We start from the raw sequence: 25,988 nt of genomic DNA, 5'->3' as shown, positions 1-25,988 counted from the left end.
CAGCAACGAAGACCCAATGCAGCCAAAAATAAGTAAATAAATAAATTTATTTTAAAAAAAAGAAAAAGAAAGGTGCTGGAAGCACTGGAGTCTATTCCTCGTGTGTATGTGTGGGAATAATAATGATATTAAAAACAGTGGCTAAGATTTACATAGAACTTAGATGCCAGGCACTCTGGTATGCACCGTACATATTTTAAGGCAAGTACTATTATTATTATTATTATTATTAATCATTATTACTGGCCACGCCTTGCGGCTTGCAGGATCTTAGTTCCCCGACCAGGGACTGAACCCTGGCCTCAGCACTGAAAGCACCAAGTCCTAACCACTGGACTACCAGGGAATTCCCCATTATTCTCATTTTAAAAGTGAGAAAACTGAGGCTTCCCTGGTGGCGCAGTGGTTGAGAGTCCGCCTGCCGATGCAGGGGACACGGGTTCGTGCCCCGGTCCGGGAAGATCCCACATGCCGCGGAGCGGCTGGGCCCGTGAGCCATGGCCGCTGAGCCTGCGCGTCCAGAGCCTGTGCTCTGCAACGGGAGAGGCCACAACAGTGAGAGGCCCGCGTACCGCAAAAAAAAAAGTGAGAAAATTGAAGCATAGAGCGGTTAGGCAACTCGCCCAAGGTCTCACGAGTACAAACTGTAGCTGGGATTGAACCCAGGGAGCCTGCCCACTAAGCCGCTCTGATAAGCACCGTGCCCTACTGCTGCTCGCAGGAGGAGTCTTTGGAAGAATTTTTGGAGGACTGTCTTGGGGTGTCATCTATCAGCCAAGGCTGGGTGGGAAGACCTCACAGTGTCCCCTTTCACCAAGGAAGAGCCTGAGCCCTGACCCTCTCCTCTACACAGTCTGTCCAGCCCCTTCCCCAGGTAGGACGCCTCAGAGCCTCTGGGCGGGGCCGTGGACTGGCACTCGGCAGGGGTACAGGTAATTCTGTTGCCCTCACACTCACAGGACATGCTGCATGGCAGAGGCAGTCTTGGTGACACTCCCCACTTGAGTGATGTTCCGGACTCTGGCGAGGGACGCCGTAACGTCTTGGCTGTCCTGAAGGTCAAGCTCTGTCTGGATGACTTCCCCATACTGCACCAGGGCAAAGTTGCACTGCAGGGGAGGGGCCGAGAGGGAAGGAGTTTGGCAAAGTTGCCCAAGGCCACCCCTGCCCCTTAGATGGCTCCGCCTGGAAGCAGTGGAAGAATCCACTCATTCCTCCCAGTTTCTGGGCAGGAGGAAATACTCAGGCAGAGGGAAATCTCTAAGCCAGTGGGGGTGGAGGAAGGTATGATAGTAATGGCTCCCAGTGAATCACAGACTTCTCCTTGAATCCATGTCCCTGTGTAGTCCCCCTCTTCCACACTGACTCCGGGATAGGCCAGGTGACTTGCTTTGGCCAATGGGACATCAGCAAATGTGATATAATCAGAGGTTTGGAAAGTGCTTGCCATGAAAGAGTTGGGCTGGGCTGCTGGAGACACATGGTCCAGACAAGCAAGGGCATCTTAGGGTCTAGTCAAACAACCAGATGTCTGCAGCTGCAGGAATAACTCTAGGCAAGACCAGCAAAAGAACCACCCAGCTGAGCCCAGACCGAACAGCTGACCCATAGAAGGAGAGCAGATCGCTGGTGGATGTTTTGAGGTGGTTTGTTCCCAGCGGTAGATAACACACAAGCTGTGTGAGTCCAGCCCTTAGGGAAGCCCACCTCAAAGCACTTCTCATAGATGTTCTTCATCATGTTGGAGATGAAGTCTTTAGCTCTCTGGAAGTCTGGGGGATCGATGCTTCCTGAGCCATCCAGGATGATGGCGATCTCGGTGCCTGGGCCAAGACGGGGAACAGGTCAGGTGTAGGCTTGGCATCTGGGGCAGGAGTGAGGGCAACTCGTCCTGCCCTGAAGGGCACCCACCCAGTTCAAGCCCTGAGGGCTCAGTTCAGGGAGGGCATCGGTGCCACTCCCAAGAGTGAAGCCTTGTCTCAGAGGCAGAGAGAGAGCCAGAACCTGCTCAGGCTCTGACTTGCTGCGTGAGTCACTCCCAGCACCCCCACTCTCTGGGCCTCAGTTTTCCCAGCTGTAAGATGGAGAGAGACAGGGCTGGGACTGGCCAGGCCTGTAGAATCCAGCCACTGCTCTCCATCTCTTGGACCTAGGCACGCCTCAGCCCTGGAGGTCTCCAGCCTAGGGAGTCAGCTCTGACAGCCCTGGGAGCGACCAGATTTGCCTCTTCTCACCAGCTGCCTCCTCGTCCTCGTCCTCTGTCTCCTTCTCCTCCACCTTCAATTCCCGGCGCAGCCTGGCTGTGTTCTCCGTGCTGCCTTTTCTGTTCCTGGAGCAGTCTCCAGCATCCACAGGGGCATCAGGGTCCAGTAATTTTTCTTTAAAAAGTACACGTGGAAGAGCTCCGAGTCAGATGGCCTCCTCGTTCACCTACAGGTAAGCCTGCTCTTAGCTCTGCCCTGGTTCCTTCACATGGGGCCTAAGCCTGCCTTGCCCTCTCCGGGCCTGTGTCCCTCTGCATCTACCACGGGCTGGCGCCTCTTCTTGCAGACCCCGGGATATCCCTTCAGAGCTGTCCAACGAGGGTCCAGTCCTTACCAAGGTCGGAGAAGTAGACCTGGGCACGGGGACGGAGGTCAGGGGCCAGCAGGATGCAGTTGCCTGTGAGCTCTGAGCTGAGGCTCTGGGGCCACCGGGTCGTCACTTGAATGCAGACCTAGAGGAGGGGGAGAAAGGAGGGGAAAGCCCGGGTCACCCCCAGCCCAGGCCCCCTCGTCACAGCCACACCCACACCCCCACGTCAGAATCCAGTGGCTCAACCAGGCAGGGGACGCGGGAACAGCGTGCTCACCCCTCACCAGGGGTAGGAGTCGCTGCCGGGGTCAGTGTGCTGGGTCACACGGAGTACCCAGCTCAGAGCCGCTGTCAGCCCTGGGGCTGCTGGGGATACAGCTGGGCTCAGCCCTGAGAATAACACGCCAGTCAGGACTGGTATCCACCACGGTCAACCACAGGGGTAGCACCAGCTCCCCAAGGCCCTCCACCCTCCCTCGCCACGCATACTCACCAAAACACCATGGTGGTTCCGGACAACTGTCACTCCACGGTACCTCCCCTTTGGGATGGGGACATTCTCTGAAACAGTGAGGCCCAGGTAAGGAGGGAGGAATGCTGGGAGGCAACCCAGGAGCCAAGGTCAGAGAGCACAGGGCCATCTTGGTCAAAGCCCCATGAGGAAGAGCTGGCCACTCAGAGCAACCTCTAGAAGCTAGATGCGGGGGGCCTTCAAGGACAGGCCTCTCTCCCAGGCTCATTCGGTGTCTCATTCAACATATGCCCCGTGATGTCTGCTCTGTGCCCAGCCTGCGACAGATGGTGATAGGGATCCAGAAACATTGAGACCTGGTGCTGGTCGTCCAGGGGCCCCTGGGCTGCTGGGCAGCTGGCAGGTGTGTGCAGCACCAGGGAGGAATGGCAAGAGGCTGGGGGACTGGCCCTAAAATCCAATGAACTCTCCCCTCTCCAAGTCCTGTCTCTGGGGAATCTTACTGCCCCACATCCCCAGGGGCAGAAGTGTAGCTCCTTCCCCTCCCGCCCCACTGTGGGCCTCAGGAGACTTGCATTTTTGAGTCCCAGGATCACTCAGTCACCCTGCCGGACCGTGTGCCCTTCTGATGCAGAGATGGAGGCTGTTCAACACAGCGCCTCCCACAGAGACCAGCACTCCACCTGACATGGCCCAACGGTCGTCAGCAAAGTGGGCCTTCAGTTGGGCTGGGCAGGATGGGAGGAGTTTGGTCAACGAGCGAATTAGGTCCATTCCTTTGTTCATTCAAACGGCATTATTGAGCACCTAATATATGGCAGACCCCATGCTAGGCGCTAGGATGGCTACAGTTAGATTGCAGGGGCGCGGGGCGAGGGTGGGTTCCATTGAGGCGTGGTGAGTTGCGGTAGGTTGGGTTTTGGAATTGGGTGGAGTTGGGTTTGCATCTGTGGTGCTGCTCAGATGCGTGACCTTAGTCATAGTGGAAACCAAAGGACTTCTCTGAACTGTAGCTTTCTCTTCTGTAAAATGGTGTGGTTTTAAGGATTAAAAGTCCGCGAACCACTTAGCAGAGTGTCAGGTGACTCTGTAAGCACTCCATCCATTTTAGGTTTCATTTTTGTTGTTAGGATTGGGTCCGGAAAGGTGGGCTGGGGGTTAGGGTTGGGTGGGGATGGGATTGGGCACCAGGATGGAAGGCTTGCTGTGGCTGGTGGTGGAGGCTAGGGTGGAGAGACTGGAATGGTTGGGCTGGATGAGTGGGATTCCTAGAAAGGAGGTCCTGGGAGCATTCCCGGGAGCAGGGGCTGACTTACCTACTGGCTGGCAATGGAGCTCATCCTGAATGAGGGAACACTGATACAGGGGCCCTGCCGTCCTGCTGGTCCCGGGGCTGGTTACCAGGAGCCTGAGCGAAAGAGTCGGCAGCAAAGTTGAGCTGGTCAGCGATTCCCTTTTCCTCCCTACCTGCCCAGACACAGTCCTTCCATTCCAGGCCCACAGACCCACAGGTTCCCTGTGGGGAAAACTATGGAGAAGACCAGACCTGGAAAGGCGGGCAGGCTCCCAGCCCAGGATGGTGGATCTGCCTTACGAGGGAGGCATGGGCTCAACCTTTGCACAGCTCCAGGCAGGAAATGGCTAAATGCATCCCCTCTGCCTCCTGGCCCACCCTGACAGAAATGGGGTGATATTGGTGGTAAATAAACACTCGCTGCTCTTTGATGGCGGTGGGGGGAACCAGGAAGCCACCAGCAGCACAGTTGCTTCTGCTGGGGACAGAAGCCTTCCTTCTGTTGCCTTCCTAGTGGCTGCAAGGGCGCCTGCCCCACCTGGCCCCAGTGACAGCACTTCCTGAGAAGAGCACACTTGTGCCCCTCTCCTAGGGGCAGGTCAGAACTGGAGGTTCTGGGCCCCTCAGCCTGGTTAAGGCAGCCTCAGGAGACGTGATTCCCAATGGCAAACTCTGCCCCCTGCCCAGGGAGACAGCAGAGAGCCAGCGTCAGCCTAAACATTCCGTGTGCATGCTGCCCAGGGAGGATCAGGGCTGCCCCGAGACAGGGAGAGAGCTCCCCATCCTAGGAGCTGTGAGTAGGGGGTGTTGGGGAAGGGGTCCGAGGCTGAGCTTGATAACACTGAACCAAGTTCAAGGTTTTATGCTGAGGGCAGTAGGAAGCCACAGAGGACTTTATAAAGGGGAAGCTTTATAAAGGGGATGAGACAGGTCATGATGAGTTACAGTGGTTTGGGGGCCAGGAACGAGGTCATGTTTCCACTTCCTCATCTCCCGTTACTTGACATTTAAAGAAAATATGAAATGTATCATTCACTTATTTCCATGGGTGACAGGATAATAATAAAATCTACACCTGTGTGTGTGTGCCCTACCCAGCTTACCCCAGCCCAAGCTGACTTCCACCCCTGACGGGTCCTGTCAAGGTCAGCGGTGGTCCACACATCGTCAGATCCAAGGGACACCTTTCTGCCCTCATCTTCCTCAACCTCTCAACAGCCCGGGGCAGAAGTAACCGTCTCTCCCTTGAACCACTTTCTTTTTGGTTCCCCTGACCTCTCTCACTACTCCTTCTCAAACTCCTTTGCTTGCTCATTCACTGTCTGACTTCTAAATGTCACTGGTGTCCCGGGGCTGGGTCCCTGTTTTCCTCGTCCACACACTCTCCCTGGTGATTGATCCCCCCTCCAATCCCTGGCTTCAGTACACCTATCAATGCTGACATTCCCACCTTTATATCTGCAATGCTAGCATCCCTCCACCAGAAGCCAGGCCAGCGCAGCTCTAGAAAGCAGAATAATGACCTGCCCCGTCCAGAGAAGTCCATGTCCTAACCCCCAGAGCCCAGGAATACGCTACTTTTTATGGCAAAAGGGACTTCGTAGATTAAGTTAAAGATCTTGTGCTGGGGAATTTATACTGGATTATCTGGGTAGGTCCAATGTAATCACGAGGGTCCTTATCAGACCCTTTAAAAATGGAGGAAGGGGCCACAAGCCAAGGAATGCAGGCAGCGCCTAGAACCCAAAGGAAGTGAGGAAACAGATCCTCCCCTTGAGGCTCTAGAAGGAACAGAGCCCTGCTAATGCCTTGATTTCAGCTCAGTAAGACCCTCTTTGGACATCTGACCTCCAAAACTGTAAGATAGTCATTTGTGCTGTTTTAAGCCACTAAGTTTGTGATGAATTGTTACAGTAGCCCTAGGAAACTAATAAATAAACAACTGCCCATTGTCTAATAGGCATCTCAAACTTAGAACGTTCGAAACAGAACTATGGTCTTGCTCTCCATCGCCTGAACTGAACCGTTCCATCTTCCCTGACACGATACATGGCACCACCAACCACTATGTTCTGAAGTCCAAAGCCCGGGGGCACCCTTGCTTCGTCTTTTCGCTCATCCCCTTCATCAAATCCATCAGTAAACCCTGTTGGTTCTTCCTCCAAACTATATCTAGAGAACATCTCTTCTCTCTGTTTCCCCTGCCACCATCATCTTGCCTGGTGTGTAGTAATAGCCCCCTGTTATTTTTTTCTGTTGTTTGTTTTTTAAATTTGCTCTTGGGACTTCCCTGGTGGTCCAGTGGGTAAGACTCCGAGCTCCCAATGCAGCGGGTCCGGGTTCGATCCCTGGTCGGGGAACTAGATCTCACATGCATGCCGCAACAAAGATCCTACGTGCCTCAGCTAAGACCGGCGCAGGCAAATAAGTAAATAATAAATAAATATTTGTTTAAATAAAATAAAATAAATGTACCCTTGTAGATTACACCACGTCACTGCCCTGTTTCAGCTGCCTCCCGTGCACTTAGGTGAAGAGTCCATAGCCCTTGCTGCAGCCCACGGGGCCCTGCACCATCTAGCACCTCCCCACCGCTGAGACTCCCCTCCTGCTCCTTTGCTCTCCAAGCTCTAGCCCCGCACTGGCTGGCTTCCGTTCCTAGGCTGCCCCCAGCTCTTTCCCGGCTTGGGCCCTCTGCCTTGCTGCGCCCCCCTCTCCCCAACCTGGCTCATTCTCATTCCTTGGCCTCGCTTAACTGTCACCTCCTCACAAATGCTTTCTCCAACCAGCCTCACCTCACAACCCAGTTACTCCGCTCTGCATCGTCCCATTTATTTCCTTCCCAGAACTTGTCCCCGTTTGATAGCATCCTGTTTACTTCTTTACTGTTTATTATCAGTCTCTCCCCCTAGACTCTAAGTTCCCCAAGGAAACTTACAGTCTACAGGGAGAGGATCTTGGTAACAGTGAACCAAGTCCAAGACCTCACAAGTTCCCCAAGTTCCCCTTGCCTCTCGTTTGCCATGTTATTTCCAGCACCTGGAACAGTGGCTGGCACAGAGCAGGGGTTTGGTAAACATCTGTTAAATGACGACTGAACAACAGCCGAGGCAGCACATGAGGGGGCTAATCTGGGGCAAGGCTGAGGGGCAGAGAACCACGTGCAGCTGAGCTCTGTGGGCTTGCAGCTGAGCCCCTAAATTAGGTCGCCTGCTCAACAACTTTGCCTCTTTCCGCAGACCCCTCCCAGCCTGAGCCTCAGCCCTGGGCCCAGCACCTTATTCTCTGCTCCCCCGTAAAGGTGGGCTCAGAGCTGGGATCCAACCCAGCCACGTCTTGGTGGGGTAGGTGCAGGCCTGGAATAGCCTCAGCTCTCCTTCCTCCTTTAGGCCTTGGCCCAAGCTGTTTCTTCCGCTTGCAATGCCTTTCAGCTCCTCTTCCTGCAGAACAATCTTCCCAAGTACCAGCTCCTCAGGAAGCCTTCCCAAAAGAAGGAGCACCTTGACCCCCTCCAAGCCCTCCAGGAAGCCCTCACTACTGGACACCTACACTTATCCCTGGCTTTTGTTCCCACCTAGACTGTGAGTTCTTGAGAGACCACCACGTACAGCTGCACAGGCTGTTCACTGCAGAACCCAAGGTTGCCACCCATATCACAGTCACGCAATGCCGGGGGCCCGGGGCCCCGTCTGAGCTGCCTCTGCCGCCCGCCCCTTTAACCACCTCCACCACGGTGGGTGGTCTCTTGATCTCCAGGTTTACCGACTGAGTGGCTGGCAAACTAAACTATAACTGAGCTCACCATCAGCTGACAGCCCCAGGGACCCTATCACACCTGGGCTGAGTGCAGCCCAGCTCCTGGCTTCACCCAGCTGTAACTCATCTCTGTCCTCAGAGTCTATTCCCATACCGCCCAGGGGGAAGGCCTTCGTTATATCCCACTCCACCCCACTGCAGCGGCCAAGTCCATGATGCTGCCAGCCCTGGCTGTTACAACTGACGTAGAAACAACATGAGGGAGAGAGAGGCACGTGTGGTCCTTGCACGAGGAGCCCAGCCTGTTCCTCTGCGGCCGGGGTGGCCAGAAGCACGTTTCCTGCCCTGAGCAGCAGCCCGTGGTCTCAGGCTCCAAGGTTTGAGGCAGGAACCCACAGGTGCCTCCCACCACATCCTCTCCCGCTGCACGTTCAAGCCCGTGAGACCCTCTCTGCTTCAGCAGGTGTCCGGGGAGGTTTCCTTGGGCCCTGGGGGGCTCGGAGCCTTCTGCTCTGGGTACTTCAAAGTCCCCTCTTCCACTGTGGCGTTTCAGCTCGGCTTTTTTAAAAAATATATAAATTTATTAATTTTATTTATTAATTTTTGGCTGTGTTGGGTCTTCGTTGCTGCACGTGGGCTTTCTCTAGTTGCGGCGAGTGGGGGCCACTCCTCGCTGAGGTGCCCGGGCTTCTCATTGCAGTGGCTTGTCTTGTTGCGGAGCACAGGCTCTAGGCACGTGGGCTTCAGTAGTTGTGGCACGTGGGCTCCACAGTTGTGGCTCACAGGCTCCAGAGCGCAGGCTCAGTAGTTGTGGCGCACGGGCTTAGTTGCTCCACCGCATGCGGGATCTTCCCAGACCAGGGCTCGAACCCGTGTCCCCCGCATTGGCAGGCGGATTCCCAACCACTGCACCACCAGGGAAGCCCTTGGCTTGGCTTCTGAGGGAGGGGGGTTAAAGTCTGTTGGGTCTGAAGCTGGAGTGGTGAGGGCCCTGCTGGGGTACTGGAGGGAGGGGGCTCGGCAGGAGATGGTCACAGCATGGCAGAAACCCGGCCTCGACCTTGATGAGTGCGGGGAGTGCAGGACGCTCACACACCGCCAACTTTGTGAAAACTGAATGCTGACCCAGCGTAGAAGCCACGATCCAGCAATTCCACTGCTGGGCACCCTGTGCCTAATAAAAAGAAGTGCATTCACCCAGTGAAAGAAAGTGCAGAGCTAGGCCGGGGGTGGGAGCGGGGGTTAACTCTCGCCTGGGATGTGCGCGGAAGGGAGCACATGGCTGCAGGGGGCTTATGCGAGGCTGGTCCTGTCCTGCCTCGATCTGGACGCTGCTTACGTGGGTGGCTCACTCTGTGAACATTCGCTGAGCGGCACTCTGATGACGTGCAGTCTTCTGTGCAATAGTGCAGCAATAGAACTTTATCAAGACAAAACACAGCAATGCTTACCTTTAATTCTTCCTGGAACCAGAACATTCCTAACAACCTTCTCACCGCGCTTCAAGCCTTTCAGGCTCCCCAAACCTTTGTGCCGGCTGACAAAGCACGGCCCACCTCCCCCATCCAATGTCTCATCAGGCTCAGTTTCAGCCACCGACACCTTCCCAGCCCCCGCACCTGGCTCAGGCTGGCTTCCAGACTTCTGACCAAGCAGCTCTCAGCCCCGATTCCCCCTCCCATGCCTTCTCACACTAATTCCTACTCAGCCCCTAAGTCCCAGTGTCAAGGTACATCCTTTGGCTGAAGGACACACGTGCCTCTATGTCCCCAACGCACCCTGGACGTCCCCACAGAGCAGTCTTCACTCCTCCTGTCATCGACCAACTTGTCTGTTTCCCACAAGAGCCTGGGAGCTCCATGAGGGCACGGACTGTCTCCTTTAGTATCTTATCCCCCTAGCTTTGCCCGGCACTGAGTAGATGCTCCAAAAATACTGATGAATGAATGAATGAGTGAATGGGCCCTGCCCTCACCACTTAAATCTAATGGTCACCAGCCTCTTCACTGGACAGTGAGGAAATCAAGCACAGGGTCCGAGCCCGCTTGGCTGGCGTGGCCATGGCCCAAGTCCGGGGCTATGAGGCTGCCTCGGGAGCCACCACTGCCCACCCATCTGCTACCAAACAGAGCTCCACTCAGCCAGGCGCCCTGAGTGCCTCACCTGACTCTGCCCCAAAGCTATCTGGACCCTGGGCTCATGGCTCAGGGTTGCCGGGTCCGAAGGAAACCCCTCACCGTGGATCAGAAGCAAAGCAAAGCAGTGGCAGGTGAGGGGTGGGGTAGGGAACCAGCCAGGGGCAGCTGGGCAGTGGAGCAAGCACAGAAAGAGCCCTGCCACGAACAGGACAGGGAGAGGAAGGGCTGCTCTAGAGTAAGGGAGACGAAAGAGATACAGCCACGATACGCAACACAGGAACTCTGACTGAACGCTGGCTTCAAAATGAGCAGCTCTAAACGTCATCTTGGTGACAACAGGGGACGTTGGAGTGTGTGTCGTGACCCTTCACTGCAGAACTTCTCCTAAAACCAAAGACATGTCCCTAAACAGCACACCACCACTACCTCCATCTGATAGAATCTACATTTGATTTACTTGCTTATTGTCTATTTCCCCCGAGCATAAGGATTTGTGTCTGCTTTGCTCACCACTGTTCCCTCAGGGCCTGGCACAGAGAAGTTGTTATTGTATAAATGCTTGCGGAGTGAATGGCCATGGTATAAATAATTCTACAACTTGCCTTTTTCATTTTACAATGTGTTTCGAGACTGATCCGGTTCATAACCACTGCACTCAATTCGTTCATTTTACCTGCTTTCAGTGTCGCATTGTATGACTCACACCTTATGTCTTCCATTTTTTCCGACGATGCTTATTTCAAAACAATGTCCCAGTCAATATCTCTAGGTGTGCCCCAAAAGTTCCCTAGGGTTGGTATCTGGGGGTGGAATCACTGAATCAAGGGCCGCCTGCATCCTCAGCTCTACCTGATACGGCAAAATGATTCTCCCAGGTGGTTATACCAACTCACATTCCTACAAGTTCCTGTTTCACCACATCCTTACCAGCAGAATGCTATCAGACTTAAAATGTTTTACTTATCTAATGGGTGGGTACAGGTGAGAAGTTTAAAATACAAAGTCATGCGTGTTGATCTTAAATTTGGCCAGAAATTGTGCCAAACACTTTACGTGCATGAACTCAAATACTCTTTGCAACAACCCTGTGAGGCAGGAAAATAATCACCCCCACTGCAGAGATGAGAAACTGAGGCCGGGGGTTGCATGCCTTGCTATAAATACAGAGCAAAGCTGTCACCGAACCACGGCGACCAGAGGCACAGTCTCCTCGTAACCACCACGCCCACCTGCCTCATATTTTCCATTTAAAGGAAATATTTACCGTCACTGTCCAAAATTTCTATGTTGAGCACGTTACTTTTGTAACAGACAAAAGAGCCTTGATAAACTTTAAAAGATTTTTAGCCTCCCCTCCTCCACCCCCGGAGAGGCCAGGGTGAGGAGAGGGGCCAGGGCTGGGAGAACGGGCCCTGAGCTAACGGCCTCTCCCCTGCACGCCCTTCTGAAAGGGGGTTCTCCCCAGGCTGGGGTGTGAGGTGCCAAGGGCTTGTCTGGGGGCCTTCTCAGGCTCCCCGAGGACTCATCAGTCCTCACACACCCCGCCCCGCGCGCCAGGCCCCACTCACCAGGTCTGGTTGGTGCTGGAGTCCTCATGCAGAAGTGAGCTGAGCACGTAGGGGACTCCCTTGGGAGTCACCCAGGTCTGGACCATGTCCACATTGAAGGTGGCCAGGGGAGCCAGGCCTGAAGAGAAAAAAAGAACATTTAACAAAAGAGGCACCATTATTCCATCACATCCTGCATTGCCACTATCCCCATTTTACAGATGAGGAAAGCAAGACTCCCAAGAATATTTTTTGGATGAACCACATGGCATGTGGGATCTTAGTTCCCTGACCAGGGATCAAACCCATGCCCCATGCAGTGGAAGTGCGGAATCTTAACCACTGGACCACCAGGGAAGTCCCCCCGCTACCAAGAACCTTTTTTCCATGGGAATAAGACTGGAATGCAGGCGTGTCTGACCCAGAGCCCCTGGTCCTCCCACTAAACCAAGCTGTGTTGGCACCAAGACCCCCTCCTCCAGGAGGCCTTCCTTGGTTCTGTCCCAGAGCACTTGCTACCTTCTCACACCTCCCACTGTGCACTTTCTATACCTGCCACGGAGCACATGCTCATCACCGTGTCATGTACCAAAGTTAAAATAGACTACGGGCCCCAGGGTGAGGGTCTGCATACATTCTGTCTACGTACCTGCCCATCAAGTGACCCAAGAGAAAACACATGTCCTCAAAAATACCTCAGAAAAAGAATGTTTATAGCAGTTTTATTTGTAACAGTCCCAAACTGGAAACAACCCAAATGTCCATCAACTGGGGAATCGATAAACTGACATATTCAGACAATGGAATACTACGCAGGAGTAAAAAGGAACGAACAATTGACACACACAGCAAGATGGGTGAATCATGAATATCATTATGCTCAGTGAAAGAAGTCTTACACAAAAGAGTATCTACTGTATGATTCCATTTATATGCTGTTCTAGAACCAGCAAAACTAATCTATAGCAAAAGAAAATATTGCCTGGGCTAATGTGGGATGGGGATTAACTGGGAAGGAGCAGAAAGGAGCTTCCTGGGGTGATGGAAGTATCCTCTATCTCTATAGGAGTTTGGATTACAAAGGTGTGCATTGTCAAAAATACATCAAATGGTCCACTTAAAATTTGTGTGTTTCACTGTAGGTAAATTTTACCTCAAAAAAAAAAACAAAAGAACTATAAGGAAACACTGAACTCTAGTTGATATGTATGATGAAATGCTTAGGGATGAAGTGTGCTGATGTCTGCAATTTACATTGAAATGCTTCAACATATAAGACGGCTTGATGGACGAATAGATGAATATATATGGATGGATGTTTATATATAGATGGATATAAATAAACATATTTTTATATATGTCAATTACAATTGTCAACATTTTGTTATATTTGCACTATCACACATATTTTACATATACGTAATATACAAAAATATATATATTGTAAAATCTATACATTGTAAAATCTAAGTGTTGTATGTGGTTGTCCACTGCACAAGTTTTTCAAATTTTCTGTACGTTTGAAATTCTTCACTAAAAATTTTGGGGGGAAAATTGATACAGACAGATTGTCCCCCAAAGAGGCTGCGCCAATTCATATTCCAACAACAGAATGGAAGGCCTATTTCCTCACAGCATCTCTTGAGCAGACTGTGCGGACCTCCTCATCCTTGTTTTAAAAGAGTATCTCAACATTTTGTTCCCAAACTATTTTTTAGGGCTTCCCTGGTGGCACAGTGGTTAAGAATCCGCCTGCCAATGCAGGGGACACGGGTTTGAGTCCTGATCCAGGAAGATCCCACATGCCGCGAAGCAACTAAGCCCGTGCACCACAGCTACTGAGCCTGTGCTCTAGAGCCCGCGAGCCACAACTACTGAAGCCCACATGCCACAACTACTGATCCCGTGTGCCACAACTACTGAACCCGCATGCCACAACTACTGAACCCACGTGCCACAACTACTGAAGCCCACGCGCGCCTAGAGCCCATGTTCCGCAACAAGAGGAGCCACTGCAATGAGAAGCCTGTGCACCTCAAGGAAGAACAGCCCCCGCTCGCCGCAACTAGAGAAAGCCTGCGTGCAGCAACGAAGCCTCAACACACAGCCAAAAAAAAATTAATTAAATAAAATTTTTTTAAAAGCCCAGCTCTTTAAAAAAAGAGAAAATTTGAAAAAAAATCTATTTTTTAAATTATGAGTAAAGTCAAGCCTCTTATAAGTTTGTTTCCTGCTTATTCATATACATTATCCATTTTATGAGGTCTTTATTGTTTTCTTACTAATTTATAAGAGCTTTTTGTCCAAAAGAAATTGTCAATGTGTTAGAGACTCTTTCTCACTTAGCTCTTTGTTTGACTGGCTTATATTTTTCCCCACATCTACATTTATTATGTAGTCAAATTATGTTTCCTGTATGACTCGAGTTTTGTGTCACGCTTCCCCACTCAGAGATCATATAATTCACTCATGTTTTCTTCGATATTTTCTTTGTTTCATTTCTTATGCTTGAGTCTTTGATTCATCTAGACTTTATTTTTGCATATATCCAGCTTTTTCTCCCCACAACATGAAATTGTCTCAACATTACTTCTCAAATAGCTCATATTATCCCTGCAGATTTGAAATACCACCTTTATCATTCTCAGAATTCTCATGTGCGTTTTGGCGTCTCCAGGGACTCAGTTCTGCCCCATTGACCTTACTGTCTCCTGCTTGGACACATTCATTCATTTCCTGACCTTTCTCTTCCAAGACTTCTCCCTCTGGGTACATCCTTTCCGTACCAGTTGCCAGAAAGAATTTTTAAAAGCATGCTACTCCACTGCTTAAAATTCTAACTTCTTGGAAATTAAGCAATGTACTTCTAAATAACCTACGGCCAAAGATAAAATCATAATGGAAACTTTAAAATATTTTGAACTGAATGAGAATTAACACAGGACAAATCAAAACTTGTGTGATACAGTTAAAGCAGTGTTTAGAGGAAACGCAGAGCCTTAAATGCATACGCTAAAAAAAAATTAAGAAAAAAAGAGAGGCTGAAAACCAGTTATCTAATATTCCATCTCAAAAAGCTAAACGAATAGCAAATCAAGCCCAGAGAGAGTACAGGAAGAAATAAAGACATGAGCATATATTAGTGAAATAGAAAACTAACCTACAGTAGGGAAAATCAACAAAGCTAAAGTTTGGTTTTTAGAAAGAGTAATATAACTGATAAAAACCCCTAGCAACACTGATCAAGGAAAAAAAAAAGGCAAACACATAAATTACCAATATGAATGAAAAGAGGACATCAGAACAGAGCCTAAGACATTTATGAAATAATAAGAGGATAGTATATACAACTTTATGCCAGTAAGCTTGACAATTTAGGTGAAAAGGACAGATTCTTTGAAAAGTAAATTTACCAAAACTGACAAAAGAAGTGAAATCTGAATAATCCCAAATTTTAAAAACTGAATCCATTAACTCCAGGCCCAGATGGCTTCACTAGTGAGCTCTCCCAAACACGTAAAGAAGCAATACCAATCTTACATGAACTGTTCCAGGGAAGAGAAAATGAGAGAACACTTTCCAATCATTTTGTGGGGCCAGCATGACATTGATATTAGCACCTGACAAGAGCGACACATGAAAGGAAAATTAGCCATCTCTCTAACGTAGATGCAATACTGCTAAACAAAACATTAGCAAATCAAACCCAGGGGTATATAAAAAGCATAATACCTTACAACCAAGTGGAGTTTATTTCAGGAATGCAAGAGAGGTGTGACATTCGAAAAGAATCAATTTATTTATCACGTTAACAGAAAAAAGAGGAGAAAAAAAAATCATATGATCATTATGATAGATGCTGAAAAAGGTATTTGATAAAATACAATACTGATTTGTAATTTAAAAAATTCATAGCAAACTAGGAATAGAAGGGAATGTCTTTAATCAAGAATATCCACAAAAATCCTTCAGCAAACATCATTCTTTTTTTTTAATTTTTATTTTTTTTTTAATTTTTGGCCATACCACGTGGCACGCGGGATCTTAGTTCCGCAACCAGGGATAGAACCCGCGCCCCCTGCAGTGGAAGTGCAGAGTCTTAACCACTGGACTGCCAGAGTTATTTTATTTTATTTTTATTTTTTTAAATTTTTTTATTTTATGCCACGCAGCTTGTAGGATCTCATTACCCCGAACAGGGATTGAACCCATGCCCTCGGCAGTGAAAGCATGGAGTCCTAACCAACCACTGGACCACCAGGGAATTCCCAACATCATTCTTATTGGTGAGTTATTGAAAGCTTTCCCCCTAAAATCAGAAATGAAACAGGGATGCTCACTCATACCACCTCTATTCAACATTTTACTGGAGGTTTTACAGAAGTAAGAAAAAAGAAAAAATACAGAGCACAGAGATTAAAAAGGAAAAAAATAAAACTGTCATTATTTGCAGATGACATGATTAAGTAGATTGAAAAATCCAACAGATCCACAAACATTGAGGATTAATAAGTGCCCTGAGCAAGGTCATGGGATACAGAGGCAAAATACAAAGAACCATTGTATTTCTATGAACCATCAATGATCAAATGAAGAATGAAAAATTTTAAAAGACGCCATTAACAAAAGCCATAAAAAAATCAAATGTCTAAGAGTAACTCTAACTAGACATATGCAAAACCTCTACACTAAGAACTATTAAAAGATTGGGAGAGATTAAAGATCTAAAATGAAGGAACAGATGATGTTCATGAATTAGAAGATTCCGTGTTGTTGTCAGTTATCACTATACTGATCTATAGCTTCAATACAACCACAATCAACATCCTAGCACATTATTGGGGGAAGGGTGATGTTCACAAGCCAATTTTAAAAATTTATATGAAAATGCAAAGAGCAAGAATATTCAGGCACTCTTGAAGAAGAATAACAAAATTTGGGGACTTATCATTTATCAAGATTATTATAAATTTATAGTTATTAAAACAGAATTATATTGGCACAAGGATAGAAAATAGATCAATGGGACAGAGAGTCCAGAAACATATGGGCACCTGATTTATGACAAAGGTGACAGTGAGGAACAGTGGTGAAAGAATGCTCTTTTAAATAAATGGTGCTGGGTCACTTGGATATCAATATTGCAAAAAAAATTAATCTTGACTCTTCTCTCACATCATACACAAAAAGTCAGTTCCTGATGAACTGAAGATTTAAATGTGGACTTAGATAGACCAAATATCTAAATATGAAAAATGAAACAATGAAGCTTCTAAGAGAAAACAAAGGACCTTGGGGTAGACAGATATTTTTTAAACAGGACACAAAAAACACTAGCTATAAAGGAAAGAATTGATAAACTGAACTTCATTAAACTTAAGAACTTCTGTTTATCAAAAGACATCATTAAGAATGAAGAGGCAAGCCACGGAGAGAGATGTTTGCAATACAAGTATCTGACAGAAGATTCCTATCAGAATCTGTAGAGTTCCTACAGATCAATAAGAAAAAGTCAGGTAAGCCAACAGAAAAAGGACATTTCACAGAAGAGATTATCCAAATAGCCAGCAATCATATGAGAAGGCACCATTAGACTTCACAGAAAGGCAGGCTGAGATCACCATGTGATACCACTACACAACCACCAGAAAGGCTAAAATGAAAAAGAAAATACCAAGTGCTGACAATGAACCCTCAAATACTGCTGGTGGGAATGTCAATCAGTACAATCACTTCAGAAAACCGTTTGGTAGTTATCAACTAAAGCTGAGCACATGCATAGCTCATAACCCAGCGATCCTACCCTAAGGCAAAAACCCAACAGAAATGTGTTCACATATTCACAGAAAGACACGTACAAGAATTTTCATAGCCTCACTATTCATAACAACCCCAAACTGGAACAACCCAGATATCCATCAACAGGAGAAAAAATATGCTGTGGTATATTCCCCAATGGAATACACTCTACAGCAATGAAAATAATCAACAACAAGGTGGGTTGGATCTCATAAATACAGGAGCAAAACAGAACATACTGTATAATTCCATTTATACAGAGTTCAAAACAGGCAAACTAATCCATGGTATCAGACGTCAGGAGAGTGGTTACTCTTGGGGGTAAGGTAATAACTGGAGGGGGCCATGGGAGGTACTTCTGGGATGTTGGTAATGTCCTCTGTTTCTTGAAATTGGTATCAGCATGTGGATTTGATTTAATCTGAAAATTCACTGATCTGAATTTGTCCATTTTTGCATGTGTTGTCTTCAAAAAAGTTTATATTAAAAAATAATAATTGTGGGGAGCGGGGAGGGATAAATTAGGAGTTTGGGATTAACAGATACACACCACTATATATAAAATAGGTAAACAACAAGGATTTACTGGATAGCACAGGGAGCTATGTTCAATATCTTGTAATAACCAATAATTAAAAGAATATGAAAAGAATATATATGTATATGCATGTATGTATAACGGGATCACTTTGCTGTATGCCTGAAACTAGCACAGTATTGTAAAGCAACTACAGTTCAATAAAAAAATAATAATTGCCAAGTGTCTGAAGCACATTGAATACACAAAAATTCCAGGGGTTCATAATGATACTTAAAAGACAGAGAGAAAACAAAACAAATCAAAACACTGCATTTTTCACCCTTGGAAGTAATGACGGCATTATGCCCTTACTCTGAAAATTGACTATTAAAGGGAAAGCATTAAGCCATTTTCTTGCCTTTCCTGTATGCGCTGCATTTCAGGGTCACCAAATGGTCCTAGTTGACGAGAAAAAGCTCTTTACAGAAGAATCGTTACTAATGAATGCGGAAGGAATAATAGAACCATAAAAACACAATTTTGCAAGTCATAACGAAATACAATTAATTCAGGCCACGATCATCAATGGATAAAACTACTTAGATGAAATTTTGATAGAGCACTTCACAATTAGGCTGACCCCCCCCCGACCCCAGCCCACTAGTTCATCTCAGTGCCACTAAGAGTGGGCCCCCCAGGCATGTGTGCCTCCTAGTGTGACCCCCTGGGAAGAATACTGGGGCCCAAGACGCTGCATTTCTAACAGCTCCCATGTGATGCCCAGGCTGCCAGTCATCAGACCACACTGAGAAGCAACTCTCTAAAATACGTCGGCAAAGGAAACAGAAAAAAGGGAGTGAGATAAATGCAGGACGTATGGCAAAATCCTCCTGATTGTTTAGAGGATGCTCGCCAAAAAAGTTAAACCTGAATTTAATGAAGGCATTAGCCCTAACTTCCAAGTTTCGGGTAATGTAGGGGATTGAAGGACAAATCACATCTAGAGGAAGCAAACGCACAAACCCTGCAAGATGTTCTGCAAGACAAGCAACTGCGCTCTGCAGTAAAGAGAAGATTTGAAACAGACACACAAACCTCAAAAATGAGCAAGGGGGTCACTCTCGACTAAGAAAGGCACAGCAACCACACGTGGGGTGTGGGTCTTGTTTGGCTCTTGATCTGAACTGTTAGAAACAGACATTTTGAGACAGTCAGGAAGATGTGAGTTAAGAACTGGGTATTAGATGATACCAAAGAATTACTATTTATTTTGTTGGGTGATGAGAACATTATGGCTGTGTAAGAAAACATCCCCAAGTACTTCAGAAATACGTATTGAAGTACTGAAGGGTGAAATGCCTGATGCTGGGCATTTTTTTTCAAACAATGCTTCCGAAACATTAATGTGCAAATGAATCATCCAAGTATATTCTTAAAAATGCAGGGCTTCCCTGGTGGCGCAGTGGTTGAGAGTCCGCCTGCCGATGCAGGGGACACGGGTTCGTGCCCCGGTCTGGGAGGATCCCACGTACCGTGGAGCGGCTGGGCCCGTGAGCCATGGCCACTGAGCCTGCGCGTCCGGAGCCTGTGCTCCGCAACGGGAGAGGCCACAACAGCGAGAGGCCCGCGTACCGCAAAAAAACAAAAACAAAACAACAAAAAAAATGCAGATTCTGATTCAGTAGGTCAGGGAGTGGTGCTAAGATCCTAGTCTGACCGCCGCTAAGTGATGCCAGGCTGCTGTTGGTCCCCAGACCAAACTGTGAGCAGCAAGGCTTCAAAATACTTTGGCAAAGGAAACAAAAAGGGACAGTGAAACACATAAATGCAGCAAGCGCGGCAAGATCTTGATAGCTGTGTCATCTGGGTGATGGGTATATTGGGTTTATTAATGTTATTTGCTTTAGTTTTGTACATGCTTAAAACTTTGTTAAAAACCAACCTTCCAGGGACTTCCCTGGTGATCCAGGGTGTAAGACTCTGCGCTCCCAATGCAGGTGGCCTGGGCTCAATCCCTGGTCGGGAACTACAACCCACATACATGCCACAACTAAGAGCCCACACGCTGCAACTAAAAGATCCTGCGTGCCGCAACTAAGACCCTGTGTAGCTGAAATAAATAAAACATTAAAAAAAAAAAAAAAAAACCCAACCTTCCAAAGGCTGAAGGAGCAGGCACTCTGTGAGAGGGTAGTGTCCACTCTCTCCTCTCAATTCCCAGTCTCCTTCCCCAAGCCTGGCACAAAATAGACATCTGTACTTTATTCCTTTCCCTTTATACCTCTGCCTTGCCCGGAATGATTGGTGGTGACTCATAAAAATACACCATGTGCTAAAATAAAACTTGTTTTAAAATAATGGGACAGGTCAAAAAAACTAAAAAGGGAGAACTACCCACTTCTTACGAGGGGCGACTGGAAGGCATTCTTTCCCCTTTTTACCATCTGTGTGACTTAAGAGACATGAATTGAAACCCCTGTGATAAGTCCAGCCTCCTCCCCCCGGCATCCATGGTACCTCCCTGCCCAGCCCAGTGTCCCCTCTGCCAGCTCTCCTCTCTGGCTCGATACCCCACTTCCTGAACACCATCTGCATACCACCCGCCGCAGGGCCTTTGCACAAGCGGTTCCCTCTGCCAATGTGCCTTCCTCATCACTCTCCCACCTCTACCCCATCCTTTGGGGCCCTGCCCCAGGAGCAAATCCAGATTCTCAGCCAGAGTACCCCAGTGGTCCCTGAGCTCCCTCGGCATCCTGTGGGGTCTCTGTCACTCTGACTAAATCGTGTCTGGGTCAGAGTGATCTGTGATAAAGTCTGTCTCCCCAAAACTGTAATCTGATTTGAGTCATCTATGACACACCCCCAACCACTGAGTCCCGCTCAGCACAGTGCCAGGCCCAGATGAAGTGTCCTGGAAACATCAAAGAGGGACAGAGATTCCTGATCCCCTACCCCAACCCCCACATCCCCATTTTGCTTTGTTCAACGGCGGGATCTTGGTGCAAGATTCCTGAGGGGTGGGAAAGGGGAGGAGATAAGCAGAGAGACCATTACAGCCACCCTCCTTGACCACCTGCTGTCTTCCAGGTACCATACTCAGGTGCTGAGGCTCAGAGAGGTCAGGTGATTGCTCGTGGCCCATCAGCAAATTGTAATTTGTGTCTGGGGCCCAGGTCTGCCTATTTCTAAAGCCTTTAATAAAAGCTGGAGGCGCTGCGGGGGCAGGGGGGGGGGATGGTGTAAACAGAGACCTGGCTCCCTGTTGTGCCAGCAGCTCAGAGCTGGGGCAGAGCTCTGAGTTATGCAGCTGGTAATTAGGTCAGTGAGAACATATTTATGTGTGTGTGTGTTCAGGAGTGTCACCGGGGCCGCTGAGCTTTCCCATAAGGCCAGCCAGTGCCTGGGGTCCACCAGGCGTGGGCCGCCTTGCTGGGGCAGGCTTCCCCCAGGCCCCTGCCGTGGTCCCTCTGCTCGGGCTGTACCTCCATCAGGGGACCCCTCTCTTCCCACTTCCCACTTCGACTCAGAGAAGAGAGCATGAGCCCAGGAGGGAGACAGCCCTGAGTTCAAATCCTCGCTCTGCCACGGAGTCCCTGAAGGACCTTGGGCTTGTCACTTCACCCCAGTCTCCCCATCTGTGACGTGGGACCGTGCAGACTAGTGGGGCAAGGCCGGGCGCAGCATCTGACATCTTGCAGGCTCAGTATGTGGGTGCTAATGTCAGTGTTATAACCACAAGGGAGGCCTGCCACGTTCTCTGACAGCCTTGCCCGCCAGCTGAAGGCCCCTTCTTGGGCTGCCAGTGGTGAGAGCCCGGCTGAACCGGAGTCTGTCACCACAGCGCCCACAGGGCCGCCTCTCCAAGCTGTCCCGGCCACACAGGTCTGCTGAGTCAGAGTCCCCTCCATCCTGTCAGCCACCACTGCCTGCACCCACCCCCTATCTCCCCCACCACACCAGGCAGTTTAAATACACATTCTCACAGTACTGTTCTCGGTTTAGCAAACTGAACCCAGAGGGGTGGATGCAGGGCAGGGAATGGTTTGCCCACACGTATACAAGGAGCCGGGCCATAGAGCTAGGACTAGATTCAGCCTTCCTGACGCCCAGTCCAGAGCACCCAGAAAGGTCTGCAGGCCGCCTGTCCCGTGGGGCAGCTCACCCTCCACCCACCCGCCTGGGTCTTCCATGTTGAGCCTCATCGTCCCAGCCCCAAACCTCATCCCTCGGTCCCCCACCCTGGCCCCTTCACAGGCTACCTAATAACCATGGCCGACAGGTCTAGAGCAGACAGTGTTGTGCTCTGTGCTAAAGTGCTTCTTCCTCCTAAACATTTCTCGTAAGTGTCTCTCCCTCCCCATGCCCTCCTGCCCCAACCCCCCTGGATGGGACCTCAGCAGCGGCTCCTCACGGGCCCGTCTGCCTCCCCTTTCTCCAGGACTCCGCCTTCTACACCACAGGCACGTCCGGGCTAGGGGCCTGCTGGCCTTCCCACTGCCCTCAGGGTGTGGCCCGAGCTCCCTCAGCCTGGCCCTCTGGGCCCCCCACACTCTCCACCAGCACCCTGACCACCCGCATGGCCCCCAGCTACTCCCCAAGCCAGCCTCCCAGAGAAGGTCGGAGGCGTCTGGCTCCTGCGTGGACCGCTCTCCACACCCGGCTGGCCCACGAACACTGTGCTTGTCTTACCTCTGCCTGGGATGCCCTTTCCCCATCCCCTGTGTGTCACCTGAAGGCATTCTCAGTGGGCCCTCTGGCTGGGGACAGAGGGTCAGGGTTATTGTGTGCGTGTGGCCTGCTCCCCACTAGGGCCCAGCGTGTCCTGGTTGTGGGGCACAGGCAGCGTCAGAGCAGACAGCCTTCTGTTCCCACTCAAACCTCACCCTGCGTCTCCTTAAACACACTCCTCACACCCGGGTCTCTGTCCATACTGTTTCTCCTGCACAGAAAGCCTCCCTCTCACCCCGCACCACCTGTCTGCACTTGCTAAGCACCTGCCCCATCCTCAGGGCCACCGCGGACACTACAGTCCCCCATCCTCAATGGCCAAGGTTTCCCATCACACACTTGCACTCAGGTCTGGGGTTGTGCCCCGGGCGGAGGCAGGTCTGACACCTCCCCACTCCCCCAGCAGGACCCAGCAGGGCCCCAGGCCCCAGCCTGAAGCTGGTGCAACAGCAGAGCCGGCCCTGGACTGCTGGCTCGTGTACCACTGTAAGGTTTTACAGGCCACTAGCACAGTTCCCTTCCTCACACGAGCGATGCAGACGCAATCTCTGAGACCCTGGGGGGAGAAGTGAGTGGCTGCGGTCACAGAATGAGTCAGGGTGAAGACTGACCTCGGAACAGCAGGCTGCATGGTAGCAGGACGAGATGGGCAACCCCAGGGTTTCCGTGAGTTTGTATCTACATCTGACTGTCCCAGAAAACTGATGTTATCTCATCTGCTCCCACTGATAAGAAGTGGGCATCACCACAGTGGGTGCTTGGGAAGGGTGGAAGGTCAGGCCAGGAACAGTTTGGATTCTCTCCAGCCTAGAGAGGTGCAGCCAGGCACAGGATGCAGGGCCCTGGGCGTGGGGTCACTGTCTGAGGGGTTCCTCCACCCTCCCTGGCATCTCCTTGTCACTTTCTCAGACTCTCTCCAGCCCTTAAGACTCAGCGCCAACCTCACTTCCTCCAGGAAGCTCTTCATGATTGGTCCATCCCTAAATCTCAGGACCTCACAGCTTGGAGAGGAACTGTCACAGTTCCATTTCTCCCACTCAGACTGGCGCTGCTGGGGCCCTGATCTTACCCCCAGCCCATAGCATAGCCAAGCGGGGTAAGTGATTTCATTGCAAGTCTGCTGCATCTTGCTCTCTGCTGTCCGTCAGCCTGGGGAGTGCCTTAGCCTCAGAAGGGGTTTGATACATGTCATCTGGATTGACATTGCTGAAAAAGGTGCTGGGGTGATAGATGGTCTTTCCAGAGGCCACAGGAGACAGAGACAAGCAGGAGACCAGAGTGACACCAGGGTTAGTGTCCCAGGCCATGGGGTATCCTAGAGCTGGGAGGCAGGCAGAGGCTTGGCCTTGAGCCCCGCTTCTACTAGTACGTGCTTGTAACTATGGCCAGTCATTACCCCTCTCTGGGCCTCAGTCACCTCCTCTCTACTGGGATGGGGTGGACCAGGTATGGACACACTTGGTGATGGGGGATCAAAGCCATAAACCATAAAAAGCATTGAGACCTTCCCCACACACCATATGTAACTGAAAGTAAAGGGAAGTCTAAACTGTAAAATAAGGAAAAGGAAGTTCAACAAGGTTTTGATCTTTCCACGATGACTATTTTGATGTTTTTTTAAATATCAAATATTAAAAGGTATCCAAAAATGTATGCTTTGCTCGTGCCCCATGCACGTTTGGCCTGCCTCTTGGGTGATCTGGCCCCATGGTAGGTGCTAATTCTGAGCCCCCTCCCAGCCTGGCCTCAGCTCTCAGCCACTGTCTGGCGTTCACTAGCTAGCCCCCACCCATCCTTGGGGAGAACTCAGGCTCCCAGCAGCCCTGAAGCTACACCTGCCTGATGTCCAGTCTCATTCTTCTGACCAGCTCCTGGCCAGCGCAGGAGGCCCCCGGGAAGCCTGCCGGATCACTACACAGGACCACCCTCGCCTCAGGCTGGATCTGAGCAGTGCCCAGGGGCTCGCTGACCACGCTTATTCTCATCCCTGGGGCCTAGTGGCGGGGTGCAGGCTCCTGGCTTGGCTTGCCTCAAGGGGCTTCCAGAGGAGTTTTAAAGGCCATATGGGACCCCAGGCAGTGGAGAGGGAGTGTCCCCTCCCCCCATACAGGTTCTCTCAGGGGACCTAACGTCAGGAACAGGAAGCAGGCTCCCCCCACGCGTTCGCCGCACGGTCTCTCATCAGTGCTCACCTGAGCACGGGGTCCTCACCCTCCTCAGCTAAACCGGGGGGCTCCGCTGGGCGGGTGGGCCGCACCAGCCTCCACACTCTGGGGACAAGCTTGGCACAGACCTGAGGGGCTGCCTGGAGTGGGTTCCAGGGGAGAGGGCCTGCGTGGGGAGGGGAGCTGGCGGGAGGAACAGGAGGCAGAGCCCTGGAGTCCAAAGCCACACGCTGTCAGCAGCCAACAGAGCCTCAGAGGTCCTTCCTACCTGGGGGTCTGACCCACGGAGCAAGACGGGCTTCCAGGGGGAGTCCCCAGACTTTCTCTGCCCTCAGGCTCTGAGCCCCACCAGAGACACGCAGATGGACAGGCTGTGCAGCCCCTCGGGGCAGGGGGTGAGGCTGACTTACTGGTCATGCAGAGCAGAGTGTGGAAGAGCCACATCCTGGCTGGAGCAGAGGCAGCGGCGTGGGCCTCGACTCGCTCAGCTTCCCTCCGCAGCTCCAGGGCTCAGACAGCCAGGAGGCGGGGACAGAGGCGCACACACAGGCAAGGACCACAGGCAGGCAGGCACTTTCAAGTAGACACAGACGCTTCACTTGTAAACGGCTGGCTGCGTGGCTTCCTCAGCAGTTGTGGGCTGGGTCCTGGGAGCTCAGAGACACCAGCCAGCCCTGCCCCATCACCCACGCTTTGGTGGAACAGTGAGCCGAGGTTTGGCCTGGGAACAGGGCTGGATGATCTCAGCAGCAGATGTGTGAGGTGCAGGAGCAGTATTAATCCAGCCGTTGTTTAGCATCCACGTGGGTGGGTCCCAGCCCCATGCCCTGCCCCGGAACCCACCACTACACACCTCACCCCAGCGCCTGGCCCAGGGTCCTTCCTACCGAAAGCACCCTCACAGCTCGGGGCTCCGGCACTCCGCCTGCGCACGCGAGGCCCTGAGACTGCGGAAGGTCAGGTGAGTGGAAAGACCCACGTGCTGCCTGAATCGC

The 25,988-nt window shown here is 50.5% G+C and overlaps 1 protein-coding gene across 2 annotated transcripts in view; it reads right to left on the bottom strand.

Annotated features, from left to right (window-relative positions):
- ITGAE (integrin subunit alpha E) overlaps positions 1-25,437 on the bottom strand; it is a gene marked incomplete at its 5' end in the record, with an annotated part of 58,630 nt that extends 33,193 nt beyond the window's left edge. For both annotated transcript variants that reach the window (XM_082678743.1, XM_082678744.1), the window contains 8 exons: positions 958-1,109; positions 1,708-1,823; positions 2,235-2,378; positions 2,599-2,716; positions 3,068-3,135; positions 4,363-4,454; positions 11,803-11,920; positions 25,404-25,437. In XM_082678743.1, coding sequence (XP_082534869.1) covers positions 958-1,109; positions 1,708-1,823; positions 2,235-2,378; positions 2,599-2,716; positions 3,068-3,135; positions 4,363-4,454; positions 11,803-11,920; positions 25,404-25,437 — 842 coding nt within the window. The remainder of the gene's footprint in view (positions 1-957; positions 1,110-1,707; positions 1,824-2,234; positions 2,379-2,598; positions 2,717-3,067; positions 3,136-4,362; positions 4,455-11,802; positions 11,921-25,403) is intronic.
- Positions 25,438-25,988: the final 551 nt, after the last annotated feature.

Source organism: Grampus griseus (assembly GCF_964374135.1).
Source record: "Grampus griseus genome assembly, chromosome: 20".
NCBI lineage: Eukaryota > Metazoa > Chordata > Mammalia > Artiodactyla > Delphinidae > Grampus > Grampus griseus.
Note: the sequence above shows the minus strand (reverse complement) of the source record. Positions and strands in the feature narration are given on the sequence as shown.